The 20,075-nt window shown below is 37.8% G+C and overlaps 1 protein-coding gene across 1 annotated transcript; it reads left to right on the plus strand.

Annotated features, from left to right (window-relative positions):
• The first annotated feature begins 306 nt into the window (after positions 1–306).
• Positions 307–19,987, plus strand: LOC148329527 (uncharacterized). Its single transcript, XM_088306690.1, has 11 exons — positions 307–465; positions 2,198–2,360; positions 2,439–2,510; positions 2,620–2,696; positions 3,163–3,263; positions 4,684–4,800; positions 5,026–5,100; positions 15,788–15,923; positions 17,392–17,474; positions 17,582–17,678; positions 17,793–19,987. Exons 1-11 carry the CDS (start codon positions 415–417, stop codon positions 17,958–17,960), a joined length of 1,140 nt encoding a protein of 379 aa, XP_088162816.1. The 5' UTR covers positions 307–414; the 3' UTR covers positions 17,961–19,987.
• The last annotated feature ends 88 nt before the right edge of the window (positions 19,988–20,075 follow it).

Raw genomic sequence — 20,075 nt, forward strand, 5'->3', positions numbered from 1 at the left:
ATTTTACACGGTTATGACTCACGACGTCGTCTACATAATGTTAACAAACCTGTATTGTGCAGAACTGCCCTTTCTTGCTGAAAGTAGCTTGAGTTTGTGGGATATAGCGACTCCCGCAGGTCAAAATGCCAAAGTGTGTATCGTACGGTATCGCGAGCGTCACCAATGCAGGGAATATTAACGTGATTAAGGATACAATCTAACTGTAACATAGAGTAATTTCGAATAATCATCTGATTTTAATTCTCATACAAAATTGCACTTTAGATATTCGCCAACTAAGCAACGCGTCGATGTGTCTTCTTTGTCCTTTGTCGGCTTCTGTAGCACAACAAGGAAACGACTGGTCCTTGCTACTATGATTTGTTTTCCATTCATTTTCTCCACTCCACTTACCTATCAACAGACATATTGATGATAAAGATGAAGAAACGATCTGAAGCTAAACCTAGTACTCCTCGAAAGGTAATGTAGCACAGTATCCACAATTAGCCAAATGCTTTCAATTTTGAGTGGACGTATGAACTTCTAAACCTGAATATTCTACCAAGAAAGACAAAACGTGCAAATCGCATGTTGCAACCACAAACCGAAAAGTCAGAATACAACATATCAAAACGCATAACATCAATGGTTATTAGTGTTTCTTGAGTTACGTGAACTATTCATTTGGTAAACGGCAAAATAAGGCAATATCCTCATAAATGTCAATGTGCACCAAGAAAGTTTATTCCAGAAATATTCTTTCAACATTTTGAAGGATAATCATGCTCTTGTCTGGCATATAGTTAAGTAACAACAAAATTCAACTCATTTCACATGTAATTTATCAAATCAAAATTATCTATTAAATTTGTTTCAAATTACCCGTACTCTTGGGCGTACTGTGCTCACTAAGTCGACATCCTCCTGTTAAAATTTAATTTAAATCATCAGCATGCATGGTGTTGGTTTTCAGACAAATGCTTCTTGGAATGATGGTTTACCCTTTTTTTCTCCAGATTTCTGAAGACTGTGATACATTTTCCACATGCATTTAGGAGACATGGATGATGTATTTAGATGAATAATAATTATACCCGTGTTGGTGTTGACGTCTCACTTTGACCTTTGGTTGAGGTGGAGGAACTCATGAACAGTTAAAAACGCAATACTACTTTCAACCTGACAACGGTATCAAATATACACCCAAATTGACATGGCCGAAAGCTGATAATGAATGACCGTGACCTTCTATCCCTCAGGCGCCACTGGATTGTGTAAATGGTCTTGGCTCGTGGGCTCAGGATCGTTTCAGAAAACCATTGACAATCCTTGTCAGTTATCTACAAATCCAAGTTCCAAAGTACCATGCCCAGGGAAAGCCTTATTTTAGCATCACACGGAAAGGCCACCGGCTCCTTGTCTCCTGACTCATCTGAGATGGACTGATGCAAAGTGGAAAAGTGTGCTGTGGTCTGACGATTCCACATTTCAAATTGTTTTTGGAAGTCATGGATGTCATGACTGGCCAAAGAGGAAAAGGACAGTTTGGATTGTTATCATTGCCAAGTTCAAAATCCAGCATCTGTAATGTATGGGGCTGTGTTTGTATCCTTGGCATGGGCACTTACTCATTTGTGAACGCACCAATAATGCTGTAAGGCCGATCCAAATTTTGGAGCAACATAGCCTTCCATTCAGTGTCTTTTCCAGGGACATCCCTGCTTATTTCAGCAAGACAATTTCGAGCCACATTTTGCACGTGTTAAAACAGCATGGCTTTGTAGTAAAAAAAAAAAAAGTGCAAGAACAAGACCTCTCACCCACTGAAAATGTGTGCCGCATTATGGAGTGCAAAATACAACAACGGAGACCCCTGACTGTGGAGCAACACTTTAACAATTACTTTCCTCAGTTCCAAAATGCTTATTGAGTGTTGTTTAGAGGAAACGTGATGCACAAAGTTTCACAGTGGTCAATTCAAGCTGTTAAAAATGAGTGAATATTTACGTAAGAAAATGCACATTGTTGAAGTCTATTTTAGACTTCCCAATTTCATTAGTTTTGGGGTTTGTACGAACAAAGGATTTGTTTGTATTTGCAAATCGTATACATGATTACACCTAAGTGTTATGCTGAATTTCGTTTAACCATTCATTGAAGACTCACGCTGTTCCATCCCTCAACCATGCCCCTCTCCCGCTCTTAAATTTAGGAAGCAGAAGATGGACAACGCAGCAAAGCTGAGGTTAAAAGCCAACCTTCCCACAGCTCTGTGCTCATCAACATTGGAAAGTGTTTGCTTTTAATCATCATCATCCCGCCATTTCTCAACTATGCATCGCTGCAAAGAGAAGGACAGCTGCTGCTGCCAAAAGGTTTGCAATTAAAAATCATCCAAATTCCTTGTCATCTATGAAATCTCTTTCATCTTCTTGGTTTGTGATCTTATGTAGATGGGCAGATTGTAGATGTCGGCTTGGGTCAACGGATGCATCTTTTGTGCAAAGGGCAGGGGAAACCAGTTGGTAATCTTTGATGTTTTTCAAAATGAATCAAACTCTGATACCATTTAATGGCATATATGTCTGTATGTGGCTTCCTCGTGCCATCAGACTAACTAACCCCTCTTTTTAGTCATACTAGACGCACCAACTGGAATGTCTTCAGACATTTGGTTTTATGTCCAAGAGAGCGTTGCCACATTGACAAAGGTGAGGAATTAATTATGCAATTAAATTGATATCTGTTGTAATTTCATATAACAGCCATGTTCATTCCAACTGATCTCTTTTAGTATCAATATACTAATTCTAAATAAATAATGCATTGACCTTAAGACCGGGTTTACTTATTGTCGTCAGTCAAATTTATTTCAAATTGTATTTTTTATTTTATTTTTTTGGACGGTACGGTTGAATAAATTCACAGTGACAATATATATTTCTGTAGAAGGAGCTACAATTTCTTAGGGCATGTTTTTTTTCCCTTTTCTGTCCTTGCTGTGACTCCCTTCGTCTCTGCTGCAAAAAGCTCATTGCAGCAGAAAGTTGGGGTTGACAGCCTGCTTCATGTTATTTGTCTGAAATCTGATAAAAAGTTAGGTCACAGGCATGCTTGGTCGAATTTGAAGACAGCTGAAAAATCTGTTCGCCCATGTCTTCCTTGTACACTTTGCAGGTTTGTACCTATGACCGAATGGGACTGGGATTTAGCAAGCGTGTGATGCAGAATGACACCACAGGAACTGAGAAGGTTTGGGGGATGTCTACAACTGGACGGTGAGTATTGAAAATCTCCCTTGTAATTCTCACTTTTTACTGAGTCAAGCGATTATATTGTATAACATTTCTTCCTAGAAGGCTTTTTAACTTTTCAATGTAGTTACAATTTAATATACAGTGATTTGAAAAGTAATCACCCTTCATTTCTGATTTGTGTTTATCATGTTTATCACACTTTGGTCATCAAGCCAGTTTTAATATTTAAAAAAAAAACAGCACAAATAAATACAAAATGCAATTTCTGAATGGTGGTTTTTATTTATGAAGGGAAATTAAATCCAAACCTACTTGTCTCTCTTTGAAAATAAAATTGTTAACTTTGATTTTTCAGAGTTTTTTTTTTAATCTGAATTGCATTTCATAGCTGCTTACCACCAGATTTGTTGACACAAGATATCGAGTGGCAGCGCCTTGGTAGTTCTAGTGTTAAATAGTCAGCATCAGACTAAGTGAATTAGGCTACAAAATCTGTATTGCAAAATGAAACTCATGCCACATTAGGGGTGGGGATGGATAAGATTTTATCACTCCCAGTACTCTTAATGAGACTGTTTATCTTTGTGGTGCCTTCACGGTATTTTTATCAGAACTTTTTCTGTTATGAAAAAAATCCCAACATTAGATTTCACACTGCTATTTTTATTTCAGACATTAATTTTGAATTGCGGTTCAACAGAATTCTTATATAATATAAAAACGAACGCATGAAACAGGCCTGGGCAAAAATGATGGTACCCTTAACGTAATAGTTTGTTGCAGAAATGGGGCATTTATTGTAATCAAGCAATTTTCTAACCTCCAATGAGACTTTTGACCCTCTCAGCAGGTATTTTGATCTCGAATTTTCTTTCTGATCTCCTGAGACAACGCTCTCCTAGACAGCACAGTGACTGCTTACCACCCTTTCAATAGGCTGACTGATTACTTTCAAGTTTGAAGGCCTGCGATTGGCTGGCAACCTGGCATACCCTGCCTACTACTCATTGTGGATGGATGGATGGATGGATGTAAATTTGAAGGAATCTTGATGCTAATTAGAAGACACACCTTGCTTAAACATATATTTGTGGTCAAATTGTCTTCTTTTCTTTTTTTAAAAACAATTATTTTGAGCACATGTCACTTGTCAGATGGATCATGTCTGTAAAAGTGTTAATAAATTTACTCTAAACTTATTTCCCACACTTAAGATTAGTTGGGCATTCATATAAACAAATGGGGACTCCCTATTAGTATCGGTTTCAGAAAAAACATTATAAATTGGCCGTTTTTGCCCATTTAAGGTTTCTGCCCAACAGGGACACATTGCATATATATTGAGTATTTATCATTGCCATGATTAATAAATCAACCTCCTACTCCAGATTGCTGTTATTTTTAACCACAGGCATACTGTATGACTTATGTTGTCTTCAAGGATGGTGGATGATCTGCACCGTTTGTTGCTGGCTGCTAAGGTCACCATGCCTTTGATATTGGTTGGCTCGGAGATAGGTGCACTCAACAGCCGGTTCTACAGTCACATACATGATGTGTAAGTTTCAAGAAAGTAATTATTGATTATTTGTAGATGAACGCTTTAATTAATCCCCCCAGGAATCTGCACTGAACAAGTGTTTATTCCATGGAGAGCACGCACCAAAGATTTCAATCAAAGGCGAAACATCCCTTTTAATCCATTCAGTTGGAGATTACCATGACCTGGATGACTGAGAATCGACATTTCTACACTTATATGTGTGTCCTCTTTTTTTGTCAGACAAGTGACGGACCTGGTGTTGATTGATCCTATCCCGGAGGACATTTTTGAAGAGGAGCAGTGGAAAGACTACTGGTAAGTTTATTTGAATATACAACTTTATTTATGAAGCGCATTTCACAACATCTGGAGCTGTACCCTGTAAATGTGCATTTTCAGCATCTTGTAGTACATCATCGAGATCTTAAAGAACAAACTACGATGCGATGTGGGAAAAGTGATCTAAAGTAAATATTGATAACGGACGCAGAATTGGGCGAGGAGCTCAAGGTCACTCAGCAGTTTTGAAGGACAAAAAAGAGGAGATAAAAAGAGGGACGAGTAAAAAAAAAAAAAGCTATGTCAAGAAAGAGGATTATGGGGAGGGGAGCTAGATTTTCTTGAATCTAGTTCCATACTCTTCCTTTCTTGGCCTTTGTGGTAAAAAGAGTTGATTATCTTTGCGGGGCGGGCATCATTAGCTTGATTAAATGGAGACAAAAGAAAGTAATTTGCTACTCTCAATCTTTTAGCAGGAAACAGATGAGTGGTGAGAGAGGGTTGTGATGTTCATATAGACCATATTAATGCATCATAAAACTGCTTTTATCCTGCATGTGAATATTATTTCTTGTCAATTGGCTTGTCTTGGCTGTCACTATCACATCATTTATCTCATTAAACCACTACTGTCATTAGTGGTTGTGGCTTTTATCCGTTATAGCTCTGAGTATGGAGGTTTTTTTGTTTCTTGGAATAACCGTTATGCAAAATTCTCTAAACATTTGGAAGTGACATTTAATTCAATGGATATGAAAAGCCTTCATTCATTTATCCACAGATGCTGTAATGTCAATTAAACAGTTGATATGACACACAGGCGTCAAACTCATTTTTGTCAAGGGACACTCTGTAGGTTTCCCTCGGAGGACCATTATAACTGTGACGCTATATAAGTGGGTTTGTGCCCTCTTACTCATTATATATGCATAACCCAAGTCTGATAAATAAATATCCCTGCAAATGGCTTATTTACACGTGACCAAAAGTGGAGCAGCACCATTTATAAGCTTTATGTGTCCAATTATGTTTTGATTAATATGCATTCTTCGACATGAATAGTACATGGCGGTCCCGCCACAATCCAATTACTGCGTAGGGAGGCAAGGTTTGAAAGAAATAAAGCAAAGACTTTATTTACTCAGACATTTCATCATTACTGTCCGATTTGCATGCTGGAATAAAAATAGAAACAGGAGTGGGATAAGCAGTAAAACGATTCGTAGTAATGCAGTACAGATCTTTGCATCACAGCATTACCGTGCCTTTGGCCTGGCAGCAGCCAGCGTTATTTAATTAATTTCTTTCCATAGCTCAAGTCTTCATGTGGGTGTATATGGCTGTTCAGATATGGTTTGATTAGCTGTTTGTCGTAGTCCATAGACAAGACATATATGCAATAGAGTGCAGGCCTGCACCTGAGAAGGAATCTGCGTAGAGCAAATCAGCCCTGGAGAATTGGAGGATTTATGCATCAAAGCTCTGTTCATTAACCGGGGCTCACTTTCAAAATTAGTTCCGTTACGTCCTACAAAATGAATCGCCACCATTTCGCAGGAATGGTATTTCTATAAAATATGTGGGTGTACAGTGGTGTGGGTTCATTTCTATGGACTTAAAAGGGGTCAGCATTTGTATGTGTAGTTTTCTCAGCATGTTATTCGTCTCCTTCCGGACATGGATAATGTTTCTTGATGAGAAATAAGGCAGCGGCTCTAGCATCGGAGATTTGTGCAACCCCCAGTGTGTGTCCAGACAAATTGCATTCAGGACAAGAGTGATGAGAGTTAGTCAGTTATGTGCTGAATTCATTGTGCAGGAGAAGCCCTGCATCTGCCTCCCTATTGGCTTTTGATTTTGCGGCAGATTCCATCATAGGGTTGACTCGTGCTGGGTGATAAGGAAAAAAAATGCTCACACGATCACACAACGGGATGCTCAACTTTATATCCTCAACGCCTTTGCATCAGAACAAAAGTATACATTGTTGGGACTGCTTACCTTTGCTCACACTATTTTGAAGTGTCATTAAATGTTATGCTGCAGCTTTGTTTGCATCATTCAAAAAATGCATCCAGTAGTGCTGCTATAAAAAATAAATCAAACGTAAACAGAAGCAAAATAGCCGAATTGTTTTTGCTCACATGTAGATATTAATCTGAATCATCATACTTATAGTAAGGCTTCTGAAAGAAATTGATTAAAAATAACAATAAAATGTTGATTTCTTTTGTTAGTAATTATGAGAACATTTATACATATCTTAAAAGTCAAAATCAAAACTCTGAGCTGTATTATGAAAAATAATCACACTAGTTATTTTATGTTTTCTAATATACTATATGCCATCATTTTCTCAATTGGTCGTTCTTCATATTAATATAATTTTAATCTTCAAGGCCACTCGTTTCAATTGACCTACGGGAGGCCGTAACCAGCATAACAATCATTTCCTGTTTAATGATGTGTGTCGCGTTATGTTGAATTGTTTTTCTCTCCAGACACTTACTGTTTTATATTGCCTACTATTTAGCTGTTCAAAGAGGAATATGCTCCGCTGTAAGGTGGTTGCAGCGAGACCTTTGTGAAGTGTACTCAGTCACCCAAGCACCTAATTCAGTCTTTCACAATTGATGACATTACGTTACCTTAGCAACAGTGTTGGGGCTAACATCTAACATTTAGGCAGTAACGGATACGTAATACGAGTTACTAATATTTTTTTGGTAATATTAATATAGTTACAGAGTCTGGTAACGTTAACATTTCAACACCACAACACACATTTTGAATCTGAATTTCCACAGAAGTGCAGCTTAATACCGCACTTGCAAGTTAAGCTATTGTAAACAATGTGACAAATTACAATATGCACCATTAAATTAGTCCGATGCACTTGTTTATTATTTCCAATTTTTTGTTAAATGCACCACAAACCTTTATCTCAAATTAGTGAAGTACTACAAACTGAACTTTGAGTTATGAGAATTACCATACACTCAAAAACACACGCACACAGCGTGATGAATGTTGTTTAGAAAAAAAGACATGGCAGGGTACAGAGATATGAGGGAAAAAATACAACCAAATGGGAGTTCATCCACGAGACGAAGAATGGCAGCCCATGGCCATGTAGAGCGCCACCAGCACAGAGACCCCTGGCCCAAATGGACTGGGGTAGACTCTACACAAAGTGGTGCAGAGCAGTGTGCTGTTGTTCAAAAGAACAAATCTTTTCAGTGAACGCGAGTGAATGGACCACTTCAAGTGATTCGTTCTTTTTTTTTTTTTTAGTTCATTTGAGCTCAGCCACGTGCATGCTGTCAGTCTTCACAAACCTCCAATCAGCTGCCAGCATTAGATGGGGGAGGAATTTTACTGAATTTACTGCCACTCTGCTTTTAAGAGTAGGTTAACATGGCTAGTTTCAGAGAGAAGATGAAGTGAGGGTTTCCGCTAAACCATATATATTTTTTCGCTGCAAATCATGAGTTTAATCTCTTAATCTGTCGCAAAGTGATTTGTGTGTACAATTGCAGTAAAAGTAATTATGCTATCCAGAATCTCAAGACTGGCCATTATTAAGAAGACCCCTGCTGGAATTTGACAACTGTTGTCAAAATGTATTGTAATTTGCAGTCAAGGAATTACATTGATAATTCTTTAATTTTGTCCAGGGAAGAATTCATTTCGCATTCAGGCGTGTCTCCGCTGCCAAGTGTGTGTGGGCCATGAAACTAATTTACCCCATGGGGAATATATTTGCTAAGAGAGCAGAGACAATGGGGAGCGCTTCCGTCTGATGAGCTGGTCCTTACAAATTAATGAATGCTGATTGATTGGAAAGTTATTCAAATTTATTGGAACATAATTGTGTTGAGTGTAACTCACAAGAACGCCACTTGGTCTTATTTTCCTAGTCTCGTCAACCCTGTTTAGTTTTCTCTTTTTATTTTTATCCCCTTGAAGCATTTCAGTTTTAGGATGAGCCCACATGTGTTTAATTGTGATTAATGACATTTTCCAACTTCTATTTTTTGTGACGCTTGTAACAGATTTTACTTAAATGATATCTTGGAATGAATGTAATATCACCAAATATGAATGAAGCATATTCTAATTCAAACACTATTTTAATAGTTTTCTTTGATCCTTGAATATGATCAAAGACGTTTTTCTTCTAAACAATTCTCAAATTTATACATTACATTTAAATTTGCCTATAAGCACCACAATCCAGCAGTTTTGGTTTGCAAGGTCCAGTGGTCATTTGAGCAGGGTTTGTTTTGAGATAATGTGCTAAAGCTGTACAGCTAATATACAATATTTTAATTTGGCTTTATTATTGAAGTAAATAAAACAGAGTTAAAATATATAACTGTTATATATGTGTATATATATATATATATGTATATATATATATATATATATATATATATATATATATATATATATATATATATATATATATATATATATATATATAAATAAAAATATGAATGTATAAATAAAAATATGCATGTATGTCACGTGAAACACGCTTAGTGACACCAGACATCAAAATGAACATAAAATTGAAGAAAACATGGCAGTCTCTTCGTTTTTTTTCCACGGCTGTGCGAATATACACATTCACGTTAAGATCATTTGCTCCATACGTATCCACTGTGATTTGAGTTGGTCTTCTCCTTTCCCTGACTCAAAAAGGTTAAATCTAGAAATTACCAGATGAGTAAGGGAATCCAAATAATTGTAGTCAGAACCACACCAAGTCGAACAATTCCTGTTAGCATTCCTAACGAAGCTGGGCTGTTACAGCGTGCATTGCATGTATTTACATCAGTTCCAGTCTGTAATAATTTCTACAAAAACAATAGTGACCACGCAGCGGACGGCTAGATGAACGGCCGAGTCTTGACTCGGTTGTGGTGCAAGAAGGACATCTTGTGCTCATTTAAGGTATTACACATGTTCCTGCCTTAAAGCACTTGGTTTCTTATAAAATACATTTTCTGTCCTCGCTCCACTACTGTGCTCTTCCACAGCCATTCCACAGATTTTGATTTATATTCTTTCGACTATAATTGCTTTTGCACTTGGACGAGGGGTGTTGCATGGTCCAGGCATTGGGGCGTTACAGACAGCTGGTGGGTTGGAGCATTTGTTCTTCTTGTTGACTGCGCTGGCTTTTTTTTTTTCCAACTCCATAAATTATTGATTGAATTTATCATAGATTATTTTTATTAAAACATTACATTTTACTGTTTCAAATACAATAATTATTAATAAAATTTACTTTGTGCACCATGCCGTGACTAAGATTGTAATTTGGATTCTAAATATGATTACTTAAGCTTCCGCGAGAGATAATTATTCCATTTGGATTGTTTGTGGAAATCAAGTCAATTGTTGAATGCGTGACATATTATTAATGACTTAAACCCTGATAATTCTGGCCTTTAACGTTGCACCGCATTGTAGTTCAAGGGAACAGCTTTCTAGTTGTTATTACTACGGAGTGTTTTTCTTTATACAATTTTACCAAGACCTGCAATTTGCTGTCAGCCAGTTCAGAATGTATCCCGCCTCTCGCCCCAAAATTCTGCTGCGATAGGCTAAAGCATGCACGCGACCCTTGTGAGAAAAAGTGATTCACAGAATTGATAGATGAATGGACTGCTGCTAACTGAATGTATGGTGCAGCGCATCCAGTAAGTGTGTTTTTTTTGTCCACATATTTAAATGTTCTACAGTGAGACAGTGATTTCCTTCTCCTTCCAAAAGACTTTGCAATAATCACGTTAGTATCACTCATGCTTAATAGTTATTGATCCCATGTAATAGGCTATGTTTAAATGTTCTCTACTCATTGTAATAGTTGCCAGAAGCTCGTGTAATAGTTCATGTTTCTTGTGCGAGCAGGCTCTCAGGTAATAGAGGCCCTGCATATGAAATGAGATGGTAATGAGGGGTGGGGGGGTGGGGGGTGGGGAGGCTTATCACTACAGGGCCAAATTCCGACAGTGAATTGCGCAGTTGTAACAAAAGTAACAGAGCGTCCATTCAGCCTGCACTAATCCAGATGGGAAAGTCAAACAGCAGAAAGTCCACGGCACAAACTCATTTCATCACTTTATTAATTTAGATATTGCCTCCTCGGTCCTGTTGGGAGGGGGCAGAAAAAAAAAGCCCATCTGAAATGACCAACAACGGCAAGGCGTTTGGCTCTACATTGCTCCCCCACTTCGTCTCCTCACGTTATCTGTTTAATTCATCCCGCCAATCTTGGCTGTCTTTACCCACTAAATTTCCCTTTGACACGCATGCCTTGCTTCGCATAATCCTCACTCCAGGGCAGAATTAAAAATGGGAGGGGGGAACATGAAGAAATTGGACAGGTGGCTGGAGAATCCTTGAAATAAGGTTCAATGCCAGACCCCGGGATGATTGGACCAGATTTGAAATGGGGGGGCTGAAGTTTTTCTTCCTTGTTATTTTTGGAATCAAGGGGTGAGAAAAGGGTGACAGGTGGAAAATGCTCAGCCACTTTAAACTCCCTTTAGAGTCAGGTCTAAATTGTACTGCCAGAATGACTTCAGGGAAAAACTGTGGCAAGGAAGATGAAAATGTCAACGTGTCATTTTTCGGGGGTCTGATTTAAAAAGTTTTTCCACGGTGAAAGACTGGAAATTACAAAAGTCAACTCGTTTCATTTCCTGCCTGTACGATTATTGAAATGATTGGGAGGGTTTGCTGTATCGTGAAAGGAATGGCTAAGTTGTCTTTGAAAAAAAAGTCATTTGCAGCAACCGAACGTCAATTCTTTATCAGTTCTTTTGATTGCATCTGCATGCTGTAAGAAACGTGTTCAATATTTTTTACACGTGGCGTGTTTGTGCCTCTGAAAAGCACGTGCAACGAATATAGTGTTAAAATCGATGCACCTGTAGAATGTTGTTCATTGTGTTCTATTCCTTTATTGTGATGATATAACACTTCATTAATTCAAACACAATCTGTTCTGACAAGATGCTTGACCTTTGTATTTCGGAATTATTGAAATAATAAAGGCTTAGTGTTTATGTGTGCATGTGAATGCCAACTAGTAGAGCGAGGAGCAGAATGACTGAAAGAAGAGGCAACAAAGCAGAACGAGTGATAATTGATGACCTACAGTATTATGTTCACAAACGCCGATCTATATGGCCATTTTTTGAGTCTGAGAGCAAAAAGCCTCATGTAAAATTTGGGTTTGCAAATATTTTCGGGCAATTTTGCACTTTGTACATGTGAATATGGACAGCAGAATTTGCAGTTGACCTGAATTTGTCTTGGCCTGACTTTGGTGCAGGCAGCGATGGTTCAGTTCCAACTCCAAGTCAGTACAAATGTTAGACTTTACCGTTTGCTTTGCGACCAGTGCAGGATTTGTCTCCTTTGTCACACTTATTGCGGAGAAAGTAGCAGTAGCCATCACTGAATAACAAAGTCCATCCTAATCCACGGTGTGATGTCTGTCGTAATACTCAACTCAAGTGTATTTGAAAAGGGCGAGGAACAAGTGCATCTTATTTAATACAAACAACGATTTTTTTTTTGTTCTTTGTTTAAATACTCCCCCTCCATCCCGCGTACCATCATAGCTACCATGCAGCGACTCACAGACAAGCGGCTCGATGCTATTTAGCGAGTACAATTACGTCCTCCTTCATAAATCAGGCCCAGAATTGTTCGAAACTTGGATCCAAAGTGTGGAAAGTCTGGCCCAGTGCGGGAATAAGACCGGGACTACTGTCCCCTGGTGCTTGGTGGATGATCTACGGTGTGTTGGCAGCATTTAGGGGCAGGCTGTGCTGCTTGGCACGGCGTTGGCGACAGAGAGCGCATGGCACTATTGACTGGGCTCCACCGGCTGAGACCAGCCAATTCAGAGCACCAGTGAGCTAAGACCGATTAGGTCTCCTGAGTTACAAAATTGCAGTGCTCTTCTTTCATCACCCAGAAAAAGAGGATTTTTTTTCATTCCCCAGGCAAATGTTTTTTTTCTTTTTTTCTTTCCCAACTGAGAAAGTTTTGCATTTTGGTCTGAAAAACTCTTGTATGACTACTGCCTTCCCGTCAAAGAAACACTACCATCACTCCTGTAATATTGCTTTGCACTAATCGATCATACGTGTTACGTTTCCAATGACTAATTACTTTTTAACATAATAAGGGAAACAAACAAACCCACTGTTGCTTTATTCGTAATTTATTTGGGGGGGGGCTTCAAGTTGCAACTAACAATTATTTTCGTAACATTGGTCAACAGAAAATTTAAATCATAGATGGCTTTATGTGTTATTTTTGAAAGAAGTCTTAATTTTTTTTTGTCGCACATCAGGTTTTTGACATTTCCATTTTTGTTTTAAGTTTGAGCTATAAAAGCTTGCGGAATACGGATTTGACCGTGCAATTCAATTTATAGCGATGATGTCCCCCCTGTACCTGAACCTGACATTTAAGTAATAGATGTTACAAAACATATTGCATATAATAATAATAATAATAATAATAATAATTGTTTTTTATTATGATTATAAAAACTTGGTGTGCTAGTGGAAAAAATTAGGCTAGATTTGGAATCGGCAAAAAAAAAATTCACAGAGAAAGGTTTACTTGCATCAAAGGATTTTCATAAAATATGTGGACCAGTCTAATTTATTAATTTATTGATTGTTTTTATCCATTAATCAATGAATCAGATTGTGTGGGTGTATGTGTGTGTATATATATATATATATATACATTCACAAATAGATTATTATTCATTTATTGATTTGGTACGTAACATGTCAGAAAAAAAAGGTGGATGGTAAACTATTTTGATTGAACAAAAAGCCTTCATGGAGGACTGCATAAATCTGAGAATATTTACTGTTGGCAGGCTGAAATTCTGGGCATTTGCTCAATTTAAGTTGAACAGTGTCTTGAAATAATTAATTGATTATCATCAAAATAGTCGTCAATTAAATTGTTAAGTATTATTTGCTATTATTACTCTGAGTATTAATTGATTAATTAATGTTACAACTCGACTGTTTTTCCAATTCTTATTTGGAGTGAAAGTAAAGCACGCAACTAAACAGACTAAGCCACCACTACTCATGCAGTCTTCTTCTACTTGATCATTGATTTTTAACTGACTGGCTGATAGTGATAAAACTGATTTTGGTAATTGCCCTGCAAAAAAACCCCAAAACAAAACAACCCCCCCAGCAAAAAAACCCCAAAACAAAACAAAACAAAACATCAGATATGGAAGGTAGGGATATGTTAAATTATGTATAAATTCTTACATTGATCATTGGGATTTCTGTTGACTATGTGCATTTGATTGTAATAATGTCTTGAAGCAATTCTGAGTAAACCAATAAAAACTGAAAAATCACTCACACGAATATTATTTTTAATACAAAAATATAAACAGCTGTCCAATATATGTTTTGATATTAGAAATTGTAAACAATATTCTAGAGGTCCAACGATTAATCAGCAGCTAATTGATTAACAAATTAATTGATTATTATTGCTGCGAATGGATGAAACATTCACATTTCTTTTTTTAAATTGAAATATTATCCTCTTTCTGTAATCCTTCATGAATGCAGATGGATCATCTTTGTGTTGAATCAAAATAAAAAAAATTTTTTGTTTATAATACAATGATCAACATTTTTGCGAATCATTCATTTGTTCCTTTTCTGCACTGTCGATTTGAAATGAGATGTTTTTGAATAAAAGGGTGGGAATAAAAACACGTTTTTTTTCCATTGATTAAATGACAAAAATAATTTCTACATTAATCGATTATTAAAATAATCCTTACTTGCAGCCCTACAAATAACCAACGACATGCATGCAAGAATTGCACATAAAGTGACTGTAGTGATGTATTTAGTAGTTTTGTGGGGCTAATTAAAACATTAATTAATTTGTTGCCTTGCAGTTAATCTCATTTTAACAAGATATAAATTCACATGATGAACATTTTTAAAAAAAATTTATGACATTTGTGAACATCACAACATTCAATCGAAAGTGTGTAATTTCTATCGACCAACTACATACACCAACCAATTACTGTCTTGCTTTTTTTTTTAAGTGCAATAACAGGAATATGATTTCTAGCTGTATTTTGAACTGCCAATATTGACAAAGCTTTAACTCCTAAATTTAAGTTGGCTGTTTATGAACTTTCTGCATTCTGACAGAGTAACCGACCACCAGAAAAAGTTGCTTGTGAAAGAGGGGCGAGACAGTGCTGCAGCACTTGACTTTGGATTTGGGGGTGATGCCTTGCTCAAGAGCACCTTGACAGTAGACACCAAGCAGACTAGCATCTCACTAACAATTAGTTTGTTTTAATTGTCCATAGCGGGAGTTGAACCTATGACCTCTTCCAAATGCAAAAAGTCAAATGCCTTTTTTTTTATTATAGATTTGTTAGAACAATTATAACGAAACTGTATTATTATTTTTTCATTTCTGTTTACCAGTTAACTGTTAACTGTGTCATCCATGACCCCCATGTATAGCAAGAAAAAATGGTTATTATGGATTTTTCTTTTTGCTTTTGCACTGATGCAAACAATAAAATAAAATTGCCAAAATGTTGTTCAAATAAGATTTGGATATTTTTATGAGCTTCATGCAATTTTCTCTTTTTTTCCCCCCCATCCAGGTATGGTAAGCTGCTGCCATCCCTTCAAGCCAAGCAGTTTTCCGCCGCTTCCGGGCTGAGCCGCTTGCTGATTATCCTGGGAGCCATTGAACCAACTATCAAAGAAAATGTCTCTGAGGAGATCATCCAGAGGCAGGTCAGGCTAATGCACACTCTTGAACACACACTACAACACGAGCCACATAAGAGCATTCCCCACAGGACATGATATTGATTATTCAAACTCGGGAAGAAAAGGCTGGAAAATAGATTACGAGGCGTTTTGGGAATGGATATGAAACTGAATGCCGCATATGTGGGAATGAATATGCCACCGAACCATGTCTTTGTGGCCTCTGCGTCGATTGTTTTATTTATTTATTTGTTTTTGTGCCTTTTTAGCCGAATGGAGGACAGGCAGGCAATGGCAAGCGACGTATTCAGTACTCCCATTCTGCCACAAGGTGACGCTGTTGCAGGACTGATCATTGCTTCCCCTCAGCAAGGGCTTTTTGTTTACAAGCGCACAAAAATATGAATTTGGATCGACGACAATACCAGATGTCATTTTTAAAAGCCTGAGAACATGTTCCTGGAGATGCCACGAGCCACAAATGCGATGTCTCCTTGATATATTTTCGTTTTAGAGTCAGCTGATGACATGCAAAGTTTGGTAGGCAGTGGCAGTTAATGTTAAACGGTGTCTTTGCTGGGTATGGAAAATGAGGAATCTTCGTATTTTCATCTTGTTCATAGTCAGAGATGCTGCGTTTTGTGACATTTCTGCATTAATGGGGTCCTCAAGGCAATGCTTTCTGGTGTTAAACAGGAACAATCTGTGTATTGAGAGCCTATATTAGCTTTTATTGTATGTTGTGCAGAACAAGGCAACACACTCACTGGCCACGACATTAATTACACTTGTAATATGTCATCTACAAGGAAGTGACGCCATAACTCAAATAGTAAACTTTTTTTTTAAATTAACAACTCATATGCCAGTCATTCAACGTCATTGTTGTCTTTTTGAAGGAAGTGTTTTGATACTTCCGTTCAATCCTATTTGATAGTTACAGTACCGGTTTTAATTTCAATTGATCGCTCATGCTCCACACACAATTTTCGGTGATGTCCAATGGAATTACGTGAACTTATGTGTGCCATTTGGGAAATCCATGCCACACGATCAGCATTTTCCATCCGCTGCCTTTATGACGCAATGACGTCTGCTCGTGGGTGAAAATGAACAGTTCGTTTCATCTCCTTGTTGTCGCTGCTGCCATACTCCCACCCACCCACAATTTGATGGCAGTTGCGATGTGGGACCGATTTCAGCTTTTCATGTATTACAGTTGTTGCCAAGGAGATAAGCACATCATTGTGCTTGAATTTTCCAAGGACAAAGAAAAGGTTTTGTCGACGAGCCACTGAAGGTTACAATGTGCACACAAGCTCGCAGCAACTCAGCATAGCACACAGTTCGTATCTAAAGAACATTTTCGATAACCACTGTTCGACTGAACTGGAGCTCAGTCGTTGGGCGTCACGTTATTATCACCAGATCTGATCGCATTAACATTTTCAGTTACAGTATGTTTATGATGTGTCTTTTCTGTTTTCACTAGAAATACCTTTTAAGTAACCCGGCCCATCAGAGTAGTGCTGTGGATGAACATTACTTTCTGAATGAAAGTGCAGCTCAAGTAAGGTAAAATTTGTGAGAAAGGCATTTCCTGTTTTGTCAAGGTGAGGTGAAGTGAGTTAAAAAAAAAAGTCAACGTAAATGGAAAAAATAAAATGTATTTGTTTTTAAAGGGACATTACACGATATAAGCCCCTCTCAAGCAGGACCTCAGTAACCGTGATCACTGGGGATTCCTTTGACCAACAAATCCCAAATCACCTCAATCAAGTGAGTCTCTTGACTGGGGAATTCTATGCTTCATCATATTGAATATTGTATGCTGAGATTAATGTTGGGACAATAATGTAAACCGTGTAATAAATTGTCTTTTTCCTGTACCAGATGGTATCGAAGCTTCAAAAGAAGTTTCTGGAGGCGTCCTACCCATCAGTCGATCACATTCACATAAAAGGAGTCGACCGTCGAATGATCTACAAGAAGCCATCTGCCATCAGCCACTACCTCAGGAAGCTCGTCAGCCAGCGACAATCTGAACAGCACAGCCAGTGACCCATGGCCAAGATATAAATATAAAATATACTTGGGCACAACCATACATCGAATGTTGTGAAATTCCCCTGTAAAACATCTTTTCATACTTTTCCCTCCAGCATAATGTCGAGATTATCTACAAAACCAGTGAGGTTCGTCATGTAGTCAATTTTACTTTCATTTTTTTGCAACAATTTGTCCTGTATTGCAAGCTTCACTTGAGCATAACTGGAGGCTATTCAAGCTTGATAAAATATTTGCTGTCTTGGACTCCAAAAATCTTATCAAAGTTGTTATTCAAGCCTCTCTACCTGATTGACCAGTACCAGAAATGATCATTTTCTTCTCATCATTGTACTGCTCACCCTGATGCTGTCGTGTCATGCTGTTGTCTTAATATTCTATATTGTATTGACCAAAGGGTAAAGTGTGTGGTCAACATATCAAGTCAATACACCTGTGTTCGAATACAGAGTTGTGTTAACAGAAAAAATTAGATGCAGACAATTCATTTCAAAACTATTTCTCGATGGAAAATAAAAGCATTATCACGAGGGGAAGTGAAGTAAACAACTGCGATAATTGTAGTTGCACAAGTGTGCACACACTCTTGTAACTGAGGATGTGGCTGTGTTCCGAATCAACAAAATACTTTCCAACTCGTGTTGAATGGGAGTCAACAAACACTTGCCACCTTTTAATTTACCGCTAATCAACCCCAATGAAGTAAAGATTCTTCAGTTGGCTCTTCCAGGCATTTTTGCAGTCATCTCATGTGGCACAGGCCGTGTTCTACAGCAAGCTTTACAGCATCAGTAGATCTCATTTTCAAATGCATCAGGCAGCAGAAGGTTACAAAAGAATGTACAATGTGTTGGTCATGGAACACAGTGGACAGTTATCATGAGGAGAAAATATGGCACAACTGTGACAGTAACAGGACATTCATTCAAAATTATTGCAGGAATTTCTGGCAAGTGCTGGCTGTTTAGTACATGTGACAACAATCACCAATTTTCAGGAACTTCTGGCAAGTGCTGGCTTTTTGGTACATGTGACAGCAATCACCAATCCTCTTCAGATATAAGAACAAAGCAAGCTAGACGGCTCATCTTAGAAAAAAAAATGCCTAATGGTCCAGTGAAGCCAAAGTTGAACTGTGTGTCCAAAATTATAATCCACCACCTCTTCCTTCGCATCAATGGAAATATTTTTGATCATGTGTAACGGATGCCTGCTTGAATTGCGTGATTGGATTAAAAACCTCACTTGCCGTGCTTTCTAATACGCTTTTGAGCTGCACCCACACATTTAGTTCCTCACGTTGCGCTCCCTAACTGGAGATGCGGGTTCACTTCCCGAGTAGTGTGGATGCTACAACAGTAAAAATGCCACTGCATGTTGCTCCCCACCCTTCCTTTGGCCAGCAATAAAAAAAAAAATAGGGTGCATCAAAACTAGTGGCCTCGGGCATCGATTGTGCTTCGCATGCCCCTCCCTGCGGCCTTCATTAAGGTAGAGGAAATTAAAACAGCAGTTCCAAATGCCAGCCAGTGTTAGCACAAAAACTGTTCTGGTTTTTGCTAAAAAGCAAAACATTGTAAGGAAAACGTCTAATAAAACAGGTGAACCTAATTTGGGGTTAATCAGGGGCACTCTAATTGGTGGCAGGTGTGTGCTGACATGAGGTTGTATTTGGTTAGCCTAAATGTGAACACATTCGCATCCACGTTTATACGAGGATGTGCACACTTGCCAGTTATTATCATAATTTTTTTTTTTTTTACAAGTTCCAATGAAAGATTTGTACAGGTCACATGAACGGTATAAAAAGTTTTCAAATACTGTCATTTTTTTGGGGTCTTATTTTATTATGCCACAAAAGCCTTGCATTTGAACAGGGGTGTGCAGACTTTTTATAACCACTGGAGACTGAATTCCTCTTTTGCCATCTGTCATTTCATTAGAATTGAGTCAGATAGCAGCCACACAGAGACTTTTGAAATGGATAATTAACAATTCAATAATAAATATTTTGAATTTTGGTACTGCAATTTTCTTGTGTGCAATTTAGGCTGTAAATGGAATTATTGCAAAGAAACACTGAATGGTATCCGTTAGCATACAAATAAA

This window comes from Idiotropiscis lumnitzeri, chromosome 10 (assembly GCF_059441095.1).
Source record: "Idiotropiscis lumnitzeri isolate Australia: NSW breed Sydney's pygmy pipehorse chromosome 10, RoL_Ilum_1.0, whole genome shotgun sequence".
NCBI classification, from domain to species: Eukaryota; Metazoa; Chordata; class Actinopteri; order Syngnathiformes; family Syngnathidae; genus Idiotropiscis; species Idiotropiscis lumnitzeri.